This window comes from Pseudopipra pipra, chromosome 4 (genome assembly GCF_036250125.1).
Source record: "Pseudopipra pipra isolate bDixPip1 chromosome 4, bDixPip1.hap1, whole genome shotgun sequence".
NCBI lineage: Eukaryota > Metazoa > Chordata > Aves > Passeriformes > Pipridae > Pseudopipra > Pseudopipra pipra.
Genome location: NC_087552.1, coordinates 3,930,853 through 3,946,393, shown reverse-complemented (window position 1 = coordinate 3,946,393; position 15,541 = coordinate 3,930,853). Strand labels below are relative to the sequence as shown.

At 37.9% G+C, this 15,541-nt stretch overlaps 1 protein-coding gene across 3 annotated transcripts in view; it reads right to left on the bottom strand.

Moving 5' to 3' along the window:
* Positions 1-15,541, bottom strand: part of LOC135412655 (bifunctional heparan sulfate N-deacetylase/N-sulfotransferase 3) — a 133,146-nt gene that overhangs the window by 8,153 nt on the left and 109,452 nt on the right. For all 3 annotated transcript variants that reach the window (XM_064651413.1, XM_064651414.1, XM_064651411.1), the window contains 6 exons: positions 15,016-15,170; positions 12,620-12,805; positions 10,322-10,450; positions 3,742-3,924; positions 2,233-2,329; positions 1,264-1,387 (listed from right to left, as the gene is read on the bottom strand). In XM_064651413.1, coding sequence (XP_064507483.1) covers positions 1,264-1,387; positions 2,233-2,329; positions 3,742-3,924; positions 10,322-10,450; positions 12,620-12,805; positions 15,016-15,170 — 874 coding nt within the window. The remainder of the gene's footprint in view (positions 1-1,263; positions 1,388-2,232; positions 2,330-3,741; positions 3,925-10,321; positions 10,451-12,619; positions 12,806-15,015; positions 15,171-15,541) is intronic.

Genomic DNA, 15,541 nt, shown 5'->3' with positions numbered 1-15,541 from the left:
TGCTGTGGGGAGAACCCTTCAAGAGGACATGCCTGGTCTATACAGGCTGACCACCACGAGCTTTATGCACCAGTGCCGTGTTAAGATGAAGGCAATCTGGCACAGGTCTGGCAGCCAAATTGCATCTGCACGTTAGGGAAGTGGATATGGCAGGAGGAACGAGAGAAGCAGCAAAGTGGTCTTCCAGCAACGTGAAAATCTTGATTGTGTGGAAGAACTGGCTCACTGCACTTAGGCTGTCTCCATCAGTGTGGAGCTGCTATGCCTGGCTTGCCTGTCATCTTCACTGACTCCAAAAGCCTCAGCAGCAAGAAGGCAGCCTTCCCATTCCCAGTTGTTCATCCAGCACCTCTCAACTGGCTGTAACTGGCTGACTCGCCACACTTTCCAGTAAAAATCTGCTGCAACAATTACACCTCGGAAAACCCAGTGACTGGCAAACAAATTGGATCTGACGTGTCTGCACCGAGACCACAGAACAGTGCTCACCCTGGTAATTTTATGGACGAATACAAAGTCAAAGGCAATAAACCTACTTTCCCTTAAACTGGGGGTAAAATAAAGAAACAAGATAAAAAAATCAATAATCCTTCAGTGGTGCTCCCCAGCCACTAGGACACGTTACTGCTTCTCATGGTGTAGTGCTTTACAGTGCAGCCCTTTCTGGAAGAGGAGAAATCAGGAGTGACTTTGGTGGAGCTGTGCCTGTGACTCCCTGGTATCCACGGAGAACATGGCAGCAGGGACACAAGCTTTGTTTTACCATCCCTTACTAACCTACAGAGACACGTCCTCCCAGTTATTTGAATTTTAAAGCACGTTTTGAGAGGCTTTTCCTGTCCCCCCTTTTACATGATTACTATTTCTAAATCTTATTTCGAGGAAAAAAATGCCTCTCCCTGATTTTTTTTTTTCTCATAAGAAATAAGACTTACAACGGGAACATAATTTTTGTGTCCATATATCCAACTAACAACCATTACTGTCCCAACTTCAAAAGCATGTGAGAATGAGAAAAACATATTTTGTTACTGTTTTGCATATATTAATATACGGATTTATACAAGAAAGCCTCATAAAAGTTAATGCATTTATGACAGTCTGTAGTAAGATTATTCTTCACTTGCATTTCTTTCTCATTTCACTGAAGGTTATTTCTTATCTCACTCTATATATGCACAGTTACCATTACCAACAGTAATGTCATTTTTGTATTGTTCACAATATATAAACTTGTATATTTATACTAATAACCCATCTTACCAATCAATCCCCCTGTGGTAGTTATTTCTATTAAAGAACTGTACCTCCTCAAAGGTTTTTGGGCTGGGGGAGTTACTAATGATGGAAGGATGCATGATCAGGAACAAATACAAGGCTGTGGTACCTGCAAATAGGATAAAAGTCCAAGATTTAAAAAAAAAATACACACACACACATTTTTTGGGAGATCATACTCACAGATGGACTAAACCAGCTTTATTCCATTTCATTTCAGTGAGGATACTGATTTATGTCACCTAAGATTCTGTGCTTTCTGAGCTTTCAGAAGGAAGACATTTAAAGAACTGTAAATAGTTAACAAAAGAACTGCAATGCCAATGCCTGAAATCTGGTTTTCACACTTATAATAACTGTGTTTTAAAAATAATTATTGGTTTAAGTGAGACTGTCACAAAAAATAATTTAGAACTCTTGCACTCAAGGAGCTATTAGGGATTGGTGAAGATGAAAGGAAGCACATATGCAATTTTCTGATTACAGAGAAGAAAATTAACCATTAAGTTAATTTATAAGCTACTGCAATCTTGCAATTCAAACTGTCCATTAGTAACTTCCTGACTTGAAATAAATGCCAAGAAATAACAGGTTTCTATAAACAAGACACTTGCAGGACAGATAAGTACTTGCAATTCAGAATCCAACCCTTCGAAAAATGTCTGTCCTGTCATCTCCTCTTTCCACTTTGACAAGAGTTTGTCTGTCTTACTGTCATCAACAAAGTGTTACTCATTTTGACAGAAAGCCCCAAAAATCTGACCCACACCTGAACCCTGCATTTCGTTTATGTTTACTGTCCTGTTGTTGTAACTCACGTTATTAAAGTACCCTTGGGTGATATCTGAAAATTAAAAAATGCTGTTAGATGATCAAGATCTCTACACAGCACCCTGAGTAAAATTATTTCAACTGCCACACAGCCTATCTTGCTGAAAAGCAATAAAATCTCACCAGTTTTCTGGGGTCCTACGACCAAGAATTTTGGCAATCGATCACAGGTTTTTTCCTTAGACCAGATATCTCTGTGCCGTTTGTCATCACAGGGGTTCTGAAACAGAGAAGAAAACTCACAATTTCACTGCTCATCACACCTGAGAAGGTTCTTAAATTATCTTTATGTATAAACTACCAATTTTTCACCCATGTACAAATATATCAATGATATACAAGTTAGAAAGACTTTAAATCGTTGTTGAGTTATCTAATCACTGATTTTTAATTCTACACTACTAGAACAGCTACCACACTACACATGCTGCAGTTCTTTAACTAAAAGGGTAAATTAATTATGATTTAAGGCTTTCCATACACATACATATTCTGATCCTCCAGTTCAAATCAGTACAAAAAACTAATCTTGTTTTTTTCATTTGCTGCTTTACAACTGAATCAGTTTCAATTTGTTTTGGAAATCCTACTTGCAAACAGTTTTTGATGCTGTTGTTTGGCAGTACTGCCCTGAGGTGAAGGGAATTATCTTCATGTACCCTTTCTAGGCTTAAAAATATGTAACTGTACTCAGATTAATGTGCATTATAGACAAAATACACCTTATTCAGTATGCCTTAGTCACTGTTACTTACAAATGTCTTTTCTAAGTAATTATAATTTTTCAAGTATTTTGGCTACAGGCTAATTTCCATTTTTAAATTCATTTTATCTTAGTATAATGCAAAATTCCTGACATTTTCCCCCCCCAATTCAATGTTTTATTCAATAACAGCATGAATTTCAAGATGCATATTTAAGTACAAATTTGCAATCTCAGATCCTAAGTTGGCAATTCAATATCCAAGGCTGGAAAACACCTGAGTAAGCAAGCTGAAATACATTTTAATGTTTGATTTAATAACGTTTGCTCCTCAGAGTATTTCTATCAAGTCACCTCAAGAAGAAGATACCTGGGTTACATATTATCACTGCAAGGACTCAGGTACCTACAGCTTCTTGGTAAACTTCTTCCTGGGGCAGTTCTCAGCCTTTTCTATAACTTTCTAATCTATCTAAATCTATTTCAACTTGGTTAATCAGTTTAGCATTAGGGTATCTATGGTCTTAATGCTCTTTTCTCTTTATACACTTGAAGAAAAGTTCATTTCTTCAACTGCTAGAATATGCATATACACCTCTCTGTCAAATGCTTCACTGCTGTTAGTTCCAAAAGGAGAAGAGAAATAACTCAACATGCACTTTCCTGCCTTTCCCCCCGTTTTTAAAAGTACAGTCACAAACAAAATGAATTAAAGATCATTTTAATTATTCATCTTAATACATATCCATTTCACAGCCTTTTACAAGTGGCAGGTAACACACTGAAGTTTCAATAAGCTGTTTTAAGGAACCACTGGTAAATCCAAAAATATGAGTGCTTTTCTCTACAAGAAACTGAAACAAAGAATTTCACAAGAAACACCACCGAGACAATTTTTTTCTGATCTCTGAATCAGCAAACCTGCCCACCTGCCAGAGAGGGTCCTTTTGCTCAGGGAATAGTTCAAAATACTTGTGAGCCAGCTGAACTGGAGGAAGGGTTTGCAGTTTGAGGTTTGTCCAGGTGTGAACAAAGTTGGCCAGGTTGACAAAGGTGTACAAGCCCAGGCGGTCGTTCCCGTAGTTAGACAAGTGTGTCATGAAGATGCTGATCTGCAGGACACAAAATAAAGACAGCACACCTTGAGTCTCTGGATCACTAGATGGCAGTGCAACCCCAGATAATATAAATATCATTTGCCTTCTGCTCTTATTTATTGCTGCAGGACTTGGATCACAGTCACACAGACCTTACTACCCTTGCTCTTCATTGAATTACATCCTCCTCAAGTCAACTCCACGCAATCACTGAGGAAAACGCTGGAACAGGTCCCATGAGCTCTGTGAGCACCAGGGTGTGCAATCCTACCCTGGGGCTGGGCAATACTGACATAATCTTTATGCAAATTTACTTAATGGAGGATAGAGCAAAAACAATGCTTGCAAGTTTAACTAAAGTGGAATACATATGCAATGTTAAAAATGTGATTTCTGTTTCCATGGAAGAGTAAAGAAGGCAGAGACCAAGAGGTAGCTGACCTCTACTGCTGTGATTTAAATCTCTTTGCTCCAGCTGTAAATTCTACAGGATAAATAACTCATCTCTTCTACAAAGCCACTCTGCAAGCACTGGGCTGACAGACAAATCATACAGAAAAAAAGCAAAAAAACCCTCTGAAACCCAATTGAGTACATCCAAATAATTGTGCATAAAATACTCCCAAATAAAAAAAAATCCCCAAGTTTTAAGGCTGTTGGTATTTTACTTTTACTCTCCCAGCACTGAAAGTGATGCTCAGAGACACCCTCCTCGTTCCATCCCGTGATCCAGCTGCACTTCCACACTCCCAATGGGAGCAATGCTTCCATGGAGGTTTCTCATAGCAAGGGCGTGTTTGGATGCACCTAAAACCTGTGCTGATAAGCAGAGCAGGAACACAGGGACTGCAAGGATGGTCTCACATGGACTCAAGACTGAAACCTCTGTTTTGTACAACAATCCATTTTCCAAGGTAATTTTTCACTGATGAAACAGTCTGTTCTTACACCGAAATCTGCAACCCTCACCTCTCTGAGTTCTTTTTTGAAGTTCTTTTTAAAATAGAGCTCTCTCAAGATAAACTCTCCAGACTGATTTCCACTAAAAAATTAGAAACATGACTCGTTTTATAAATAAATCTGCTAATGCCATGAATGAGCAATTTCTATTTAAAGTAAGACCTGATGTAAGCCACTTTAAAAAAAGAAAGGCTTATCATGGTCATAATTCTGAAATTAGTTCAGGAACTGAAGTTAATCTTTTGTAAAGGACTTCCAGCCTTCAATTCAAAAAAACAAAAGAAGAAAATAATGAAAAACTGGAATCTACTGCAGACAGGACTGAGATTGAAAACCCCTCCCCTTTAGGGAACCAAATGTATAACCTTTTCAAGTTTTTTTTTTTAATTTCAGTTCTCAAAGCAGGTACAGAGCAGCCACAGGACAACGCTGTTCTCAACAAAGGTACAATCAGCAGGTTTCCATAAAAAAGGTTAACTTGTTTTCTTGACAGCCTCTCTCTTTCCTACACCTGGCCTGACCTCTGACATTTTTAATGTCAATTCACCTCCTGGCAACTCCTCACCTGCCAGCAGCTACAGCACTGCCATGAAAGAAAAAGCAAGAGCAGTTGAAAAGATTGCTAGTTTGGGGAAAATATCTATTATTTTTTTCCCCTGAAGAGAATATCACTGTAATTTTAAGAATGTCAAGAGTGCAGGCTGAAAAACTGATTGGACATATCATCATAAATAATTTCTAGCATATAAAACTCTGCCAGTGAAGGGGAAAAATACATCAGAGACCTTAGCTCCCATTTTCCAGGGGGGTTTTTGTATGTCAAAAACTTTATGGTTAATTATTCATAACAAAGACGATCAAATGCTGGTTTAAAACTTGAATGACTGACTCCTGTAGAGAAGTCCATACTTAATGTAACCAAATACACCATCTAATACGTGACTTTACATTAAAGAAAAGGTCTCCTTTACTTCTATATGGCATCAAAAATGCAACAGCTGAAGCTGAGAGGGATGGTGTGTCACCACCCACCTCCCTGTGCAGGTGGGGCTGTTTCACACCAAGACAACACATAATGAATATTTTTTGCCTTCCACGTTGAGTTATGATGCTTTGTTTTGCTCTGCCATACCACACCCTGATTCACTCAAACAAGTTCTAACTAACAGCACACTATACTACTGAAGATTTATTCTCTTAGAACCAGCGATCAGGAGATTTCAAAGGAATCCTTTGTGGGCATCTCACAAGGCCAGACCTAGTAAATAACACTATTTGTTCAATATTGTTGCACCTCTGGGAAATGCTGTAAAATACAAGCAGAGCTTCATATATTTCTTTATTCCTTCTTCAAAAGGGAAGCAGCTGTGAATGGATTTATATTTACTCTAACAAGCATTTTAACCTCCCTTTCAGATAAAAAGAGCTCATTTGATTTTATTATTTCCAGCACTCTTCTCAAATAATTTCTTTCAGGGCATCTCAGCATTTTCTTTCTCTCAGTGCAGGAGGATCACCCTTTTTTGCTGTTCCTCATACACAAACTATCATCTTGGTTGCACTTCAATGCACAGTCTCCACAGGATTTAATATCTTTCATGAGGGAACTGAAATGGAATGCAGACAACTTTTAAAATGATGGCTTGGGACTAAATCTGGCTCTAGGCAGCAGCTCCTTTCCTGCTCTCGCACATTTTCCAATCAGAGCAGTCAAGGTGCCTCCCTATACTCTGCCTTCCCCTTCCAGCTTCTCCCCAGAATTTCTGCACTTCTTCTCCATCAGGGAAATGGAGGGAGGTCTGAGACTTTCAGGATACTGATGATGTTAAACAGATTATTCTGGCATTTTAAATCTGTGACTAGAAGAGTTTGTATAAGAAAAAACTGGTAATAAACATTTATTACATACTGGGTGTATACTTTTTTTTTTACCATATATAGATTTATTGCAGGCACTTCCAACTTGAATAAATTCATATTATTAAACCAGACATCAAGGTACTTTAGTCACGGGCACTGTGTCACCCTTCAATCTGTGCAACAACATGAAAAGGCAGCACTGAGGCCTCTCAATGAAGTTATGTACAACACTCCAAAATGAAGTTCAATTATGACTGACAATTAATTACATGGGCTCAGCTAGGCACTAGGAGCAGATGCATTACCAGTTCAGTATATTGCTGAGTTTTTAGCTACTGAGCTAATGTTTACAGGCCACAAGAGTACATCTAACTCTCAGAACACTTATATTCCAATTAATTTGGCGTTGTGCACACTCTGTTTGCAGTCCTGATATTGTTTCCAAGTTGCTCAGAACATTTTCTTTCAGGTATTCAGAGGCTCAGTAACAGCTGGTTTTGCTCCATTAGACTGACACAGTGACAGAATAAACCACTTGTGCAAGGCTTTCCATTTGATTATTTTAAGGATCACAGAAGGGCAAAGTTCTCTTATTGGCCACAACTTTGATGCATCTCCTGTACACTGTTACAAGGAATCACTTCTAATGAGATAGCTAATCCTGTCTGTTCCACAGCCTTTCCATACTGCCTCTTCATTTAGGATTTTTTTGTGGGTTTTTTTTCTGTTCCACCCACAAAATACCAGACTCTGTCTGGCTTTTATGGGTGGGTTTTGAAGAACAGATAGGAAGGATGCAGAGGAAACTGATGCCTTTCTCACTCAAGCTTGTCAAACTGAGCCATCTTTCCTGCTTCTCACACTCAGTACAATTAAATATGAGGTTGTGCCAAGCAGGACAGACAGAAAGGGAAGATTTGAGCCTGAATGCCTTTGTTTTTGTTTTTACCTCTGTAGTGCCAAAGCCTGGGTATTCATTTTGTTCAGGGTCACATTAAGATACAGTAGGTTCTGCTGATGCTCACACAAACCCTCTCATTTTTAGTGCTAAAGGAGATAATTTCTCCCTTGCTGCAAGTCAATTAGCTTAATAACAGCTCTACTCACTGCAACTGGGGAGAGGTAAAAATTAAGAAGAAAATAATACTTAGAACTGAGCGCAGATATTTTAAGATCCATCAGACAAAGGGCTTAAAGCATTAACAGTCTTCCCTCTTGATCAGCACTGCTGTACCCATGTGGAGAACACACAGCTGGCTACACATTACTGTCATTGTTGGGCTGTCAACCATTCGAAGGCTTTCACCAAATTCCTCTCCACAGGGCATTTTCCCTTTACTTTCCACCTGCAGACACACAGTACTTGTGAGGAAGTGCATGGAAGTGCATGTAATGCAATTACTGTAATCTTTTATGTTTGTTGTTCTTAGGGGTAGAAAAGCTATAGGAATTTTTCATGAACTGTTGGTTCCCCTTAAACATTCATCTGGTAAGACAGCAGAGCTCCCAGTCTGTATCTTCCACAGTTCAAAGGGTGTTTTAGGACTGGGTTATCAGAGTTATTGAGAGAGCCTCAGCCAGTATTGATAAAGAGATTTACTAGCACACCTGAGAAGAAATGATGTGGTCGACGCCAGGGTCCATACCCACCTCATTGTTATACAGAGCTCAAAATTTAGTGGCTCACTTCCTTCACCAGTTACAAGACATACTTAGGAGACTGGTACAATGTCATTTTAAGAGACACTGAACAGAAATTTGTTTTACTAATCCAAGAATTTCACTGAATACTGCAGATAGAAAGAGATCACTCTGAAGTCACTGAAGATTCTAACAAGCCTATCTGGAAAAATACTTGGTAAAATGTTTTGAAGTCAGTACAGTGCTAGGAAAAATAGTAACAATGTGAGATAATAAAACAAAGACACAGATCTGTCTGACTGGGTGAGATACTCATCACTACACACTTCTAAAATGCATGTTTTCCTTGTGGCTTTGCTACAGAATTCCCTGGCTAAAACAGTGCGAGTCACACAACCTCCCTCTAAGTTAATTATTCAACTGATAACGTAGGGGAAAATAATGCCAGTATACTAATAATACAGGGCTGCTGAAACTTGCTATTTTTTTCTCCTGTAAAACATTTTGTGGAAGATCCTGATATAGCATGATCTTGCCTGAGGGCTGCTGCAGTCAGCAGGATCTTGAAGAGAAGACAGACACACAAAATACAAAATATACTGTGGGGTTTTGTGGGTTATTCTGCAGATTTGATCTGGAACACCACAAGGAAGCAGAGCCTCTCTTATGAAAAACTACCACTGCACAGCCAAACCACAGAGAACTTTTGGGCTTTGCTCTTTCTTGGGGGCACTTCTTTCAGTGCAGGGTACTCACTTAAGTCTCAGACTGGGAACTTACACCTCAAAAACTATGTTCACTTAAGATCAGTCATCCAAATTAAACATAATGAAGGGATTTGTTAAGATTTACATTGACTTCACACCCATTTCTGGAAATGCTCATTGTTCAGAACATTGTTTAGCTGACATTGTAATGATTCCTGGGTTAGTGTTTCCTATTCTTAGTTTTCTGTCAGTGAAAAATAACATTTAGAAAATGTCTCATATGGGAATTTTTGCATCCCCTGAAAAGCTGAGTGTTTCCACATTAAGAAATCCCAGCAGTTTTAATGAGAATACAGGAAAGTTTATGAAGTTCAAAATGTCACTTCATAATTAGACAGACTCCTAAAGCTACTTTGTTTTCATTTTTATGTCTAAATCTTTGCCTTTTAATGCCTAAATCTAATTCTGACTTGCAAATTACAATATAAATACAAGCAGTACATAAAACCAACAAAGGTGCAAACCCTAATCTTCCAAATTATTACATTCCAGGCTAATGCTGAGAACTTTAGAAACTATAAGCAGATATTTAAAATATGCATCATTTTTACAAGGCACTCCCCCTAAAAGGATTTTAACAGTTGGTCCGGGGCAGGTTTTGGCCTAATATTCGTTTACAGTTATATTTAGAAAATAATGTATTTCATTTCTATTTTTTAGCCTGTATTGTATTGGGGATATCCCAATTTTCAGACCTAGGTGTTCACACAGCCTACATAGCAATGCCTGACTTAAAGACCTAACTGTAATACATAAAAAGACATTCCTGTACTCACGTTCGAGGATGTCAGGCAGGGACAATCAAAGGTAATTAATACCAAAATATCACGATTGTTTCACCTCTTATCTTGTCCTCTCCTCTGCTCTCTTAATTCTTTTAATTTGAAAGGCTTATGCCTTAAGTACCCATATTAAATTTTGCTGTTTCCCTGCTGTTGTAAAATAGTTTTTGGCTGTGCTTCAATATGGAATATATTTTGTCCAGACTCAAAATGCTGTTCCTATGCCTTCCTCTAAATCTTATTTGCTAAGCCCAGTAACTTCCAGTTAAAATCCATGAATTGCCCAAGCACTGCTATGGTACCCATACCCTGGGACTCCTGCCATCCTCTAGAAAGGAGATCACATGTGTGTTTTCCTTTAATTAATTTTTTTTAAACATTTCAAAATGACATTGTACTTACTGGATTGAGAACCACTGTGAAGAACAACTCTCCTCCTTGAATACTTTTGTCTAGTTCCTTTGGACCACCAGGATACTCTTTATAGAAAATGGTGTGGGTGAACAAGCCACAAGTTTGCCTAGGAAGCACCTGAATTTATTAAAAAAATAATTTAAAAAAAGACTCAAGAGTTTATACTTTTAATGAGATAATAAATGCCAGATAAGTAACACATAACTGATACTTGCTGGGTAGATTTGGCATCTTGACTTTGTCAGAAGTCAGTAATAATCTAGTTGAATTATTAACACTGAAATCACAACATCCAAAAATTCATCATATTTACTTTGTCTGTAACACCTCATCCTACAACCAAGTATTTGAAGCATAGTCAGCAATGAGTTCTAAAATTTTAAGATATTTTCAAACATAATCTGAAATATTATCAGTCTATATTGTATTAATTAGTTCCACTTTTATTCGAATGATGGCTTTGTTGTAAATTTAAATTGGAATCTCAAAGTCAAACTGGTTTTTTATTTTGGCCCAGGCATCAGCAGCAATAATTCTACACTTACATGTGGGGAATTTAGCCAATAATCTTCACATCATAAGAAAGATTTCCTTCTCAATTAACTGTGCTAGTTTTGGAAGACCAGTTGCAATACAAAATAGTACAAACAAAATTATTTTAAAAAACACTCTGAGAACAAATCTTTTGAATAGGAAGAACTAATAAATGCAGTTAAGTTTTCCAGCAGAAATTTAAAATATTTTCTGTCTATTTCAGAAAATAATTTGCTGGAGAGTATTTAAGTTATGTCTATCCCTTACAGAAAATCAACAGCTGAGTGTGGGTGTTCATGTAAAATTCTTACAATGGTATAGTTATGACAGATTAGTTTTGAAAATACAAAGTGCCTTATTTGACATAGGCTGTGGTTTTGTAGACACTCTTTTATTTCTTGCATTTCAATTCTCAACATTTTTTGTAATGTAAAGGATACTGTGACCACAGATTGTAAATTCTGTGTTGTCAGAAAATGTATGGAATTTGTACATTTGCTATAAACTTGCATATGTTTTTAAAAAACCTTTGGATTGCACTGATGAAATATGAGCACAGTTCTTCACAGAGGCAGGGAATGAAGCTGTACTGGCTGGGAGATGCTCTGGCAAATCTTACACACTGATTTTATTACTGAATGTATTCATTACTATAAGCCTGCAGATGTAAAATATTAATGCATTTGCCCAGGAGAACTGAAAGCTTGAGACTCCCCAAACAGGTGGTTTTATATGACTCTTCTTGGAAACAGATTTTGGCCACAGTGTCCTTGTATTAAATCTCATTATGTGAGACTCAAATGACGTGTTTTTACAAATATTCAAGAAAGAGATTTTTGGAGATTCCGAGTCAATCCATCTTCCCCAAATGCTTCATGCTCCCTGAGCACATCCATGAACATTATTTTACATACAGGGATTGCTCTGAGGAGAACAAACTGTAGCTCAGACCTGTACGGTGTCAATTTTGTTCCTGGATTTCTGGAGATCATTTTTAATTTGCTTCACCCAAAAATAGATCAAAACTTAAAAATATTACTATTTAGCTAAGCAAAGTGGTATCCATGGCAACTTTAGAACAATACCAGAATTCTGTTCTAAGGGGCAATATTGTGGTAAGGCAGCTGACCCTCCAAAACTGCTTGCTGCAGCCAGAGGTATAACACAGCACACCCCCCAGATCCTGCCTGTTCACCGCTCTTCCCACATGCTCCAAAAGAAAGTTACTCGAGAACATGTCCCCAAGTGTTTTGGAAAGCTGTTTAGAAACACTTCTGAGATAATAATGACAGGATGTGAATGTGAAATAGCCTCCGCCCCAGTGACCAGATGGCAGCAGCACAACGCCTTCCGTGCCGCTTGTGTACAACCCCTTCCCTTGGCAAAGGGGGCTGTGAATGATGTAATTCCCAAAAACCTGAGAGAAACCTAACCCATCCTATTCTGTTGAACCATGCCAAGCTGATTTTTTCCTTGAGATCTCTGAACCAGCATTAGCAGTAGGACTAGAGGAGCGAACAGCCTGTAAACTGTTGACAGCGGGGTGCCTGGATGCCACCTTCATCAGCAGTAACATCATCAGCAACACACTCATTTTAATTAACAAGGCACTGTCAGATATATCTTGCTACTTATGCAGAGCAATATGTGCTTCTCACAATGTGAACTTTCAGGATACTGTGCTTTTCCACTTAAAAATAAACTGTTCATAAAATGGCAGAGTACAACGTGAACATCATCAATCCAACTCACCATGATGTTTTTGTGGATGAAGCCTCGTCTGTACCTTGCAGGCTTCAGATGTGGGTATTCTTCTGTGCTGGTAACTCTGATGTTCCAGACCTTTTTCCAGGCATCATAAAGCTGAACATGCACTGGATACACCCCAGAATGGTGTGGAGCCACTGCATAGCCCAAGTCAGTTGGAATACCATGTTCCTAAAACATAACAGAACAATGGCTGCTTTCAAAAACTCTAAAAGTTCGATGTTTTGGTAGTTCTCAGATCCTTTTTTTATGAGAGATCAAGAACAGGTCTGAAATGCAAATAAGAGTAATATCAAAGGATGCTGATCTGGAAGGGAGATGGAAGAGAATTCAGAGAGAAAATGGCACGTGTTCCACACAAGAGGTAGCATTTGGCAGTTGCTATTACCCAAGTGTGATTTCCACTGCATGTCCCTTCACAATCACTTGGATGAGGAGCTGAATTTCAGTCACTGCGTGTCCCCTCTAGTCCACTCAAAACATAAAACCATATTCAAAAACCAGCTTAACGATTTCAGTGTCATTTTAAAAAAGGATAAAAGAGAACCACTTGTAACATTCCACAGGCAGACGTTGTGCAGTAAACCCTTTTGTAGTACATTTCCTGTTTTTGCAGACTGTCATTTATCTTGTTTACATACTGACCTTGCTGCTACTACCTTCTCTTCATATTTAATGTATTTTCTTTCAGGTTACTTTTCAAAGGAACAGGGGATAGAAGATCTTTCTTTGACAGTCTGATTAGCAGAATGCACAGGCCATAAGATGTCATTGTGTTGCCATGATTTAGGAAAAGGCTGCTCTCACACTGCCTTTGAATTCTGTTTTAGAGGTTTTTATATTGGTTGCATTCATATGGTCATCTTCAGCATTTTTTGTAATCATACTTTGTGTGCAAAGAGTGGGTTGACACTTGGATCTCTTCCTCTGAATAAACTAGCTACTAAGAAATATGAAAGGACTCTAAGTCTTATCTCAAAGAAAAATGGGTGCATATTAAGAGCATTGGAAGTAGTGAAGAACATGGAAATTCATGGAGTTATGTAAACCAGGGTTGAATATGCATTATTCTAATAACATCCTTTAATGCTTACATACTGTAGACTAATCCCAGAGGATGTCTTAGGTCACACCAGAACCACAAGAACTCATTTCCAGTGGACCTTGGAACAGCACACAGAATTGTATTAAAAGGGGAAATGTGGGCACAGGATTTTTAAATTTTCCTGAATCTAACCCCTACTGGAATGCTTTCTTGAAAGGAAACATTAAAATTGAGCTGGTCTGTACTCAGTACAACCACAATTTTCAGTCAACTTGGTAAAATCTTGAAAGAAAGCATGTACCTTACTTAAAAGCAAAGTTTTCAAATACCAACACTAACTGCTTGATATTCAGGTCTATACTGTCCTCCCACACTCACTGACACATGGCCATAAGTGCACTCTCTTTTGTTCTGGCATTTCAAATTCCCCTGCTCTTTCCAGGAACAAAGTCTTTACCTGCCAACTAAAGAGCAACCAGTGCATTTTGAAAAGGAAGAAGTAAAATTAGGATGTTGGAAAAATATATGTAATTCAGCAAATAAGTTATGTTTGCTAGGATATTCTGATGTAAGACATTCTAAGGTCTTTACATTAGACCACTTCTTCAGATAAATAACATCTATTATGTTTGGCATTTTGGTTTTGTTTTGCTCTATGAAAGTAACTGTAGCCTGTTTCTCTGGTATCCTCAGACCTAAAACCTGGTTTTACTATTTCTTGTATTCCCACTGAAACCTTTTTTTCCAGAGTTTGGTTGTGAATAAACAATTAGTAAAGGCAATGCTTTACAAAACGAGTTTATATAAAGCTGATCCAAAGGGAATATATAAGATGTTATTAGGTATCACTGCAGAAAATCATCTTTGAAAATGTGGCACGTGTAACTAATCCTAACATGCAGTGGTTTCATAAAGTCATTTGACATGTTTTGATGGAGCATTTATTCTTTCAGAAAATTGCATTTTTTTTTTTCTAATCTAAACAATGGGTTATTTGGACAAAATTTCCTATAGAAAAATACTGGAATAGAGTATCATTTATCTATATTGACTTTCCAAGATGAGAACATATTAATTCTTCATTCTGAAAGAATTTTTCTGTTATTTTTTTCAGAAAGCCAAATCAAACTTTAATTGAGAAGGAAATACGAACTGTTGAGAAACAGAATTTTCATAGCACAAAAGAGTGATTGCAAAAAGCACTTTAACAAAACTTCCTTTTTCCCTCAATTCACTGAGGCTAAACTGAATTCTACAAGGATTGATTTTCCAACAAAGTAGGAATAATGGTTTCTGAGGACCTAAATAATATACAAAATGCAAAAATATAACTCACTAAGGCAAATTTTTTGTTGAGGATCATCTGCTCCACCAGCGAGGACTCGTTGTGGAAGAGGTGGGGCTGCATGTGACTCCACATGTGGGGAAACCACCAGAACTCATCCACTGATCTCAACAGCAGGTCATCACCTTCATCCTCCTCCTCAGTCCCTGCAAAAGGAAAAAAAAAAATAGCTCAGAAGTAAAGTCTCTCCTTCTATTATAATCTTACACATGTTGGAAAATATAAGACTGGTATGAACATAATAAAATGTGTCCATTTAAACTACTGCCTGCTGAGGCACTGGTGACAGAGTTGAGAGTCAGACCATTCTGCTGGGCTCACATCCTATTTTAATACCTTCTACCTATTCCTACAGTGGTTTAAGCACAAAATTATTTTAATGGATAATATACATTGCTGTACCTCCACAGTATCCAAAAGGACGAACTGTGGTAGCTCAACAGATTCTCAGTGGAATCCATGGAACATTTCATGTGATTGGTGGAATTCACCAGTCAACAAGGGGCTGAAAGGAACT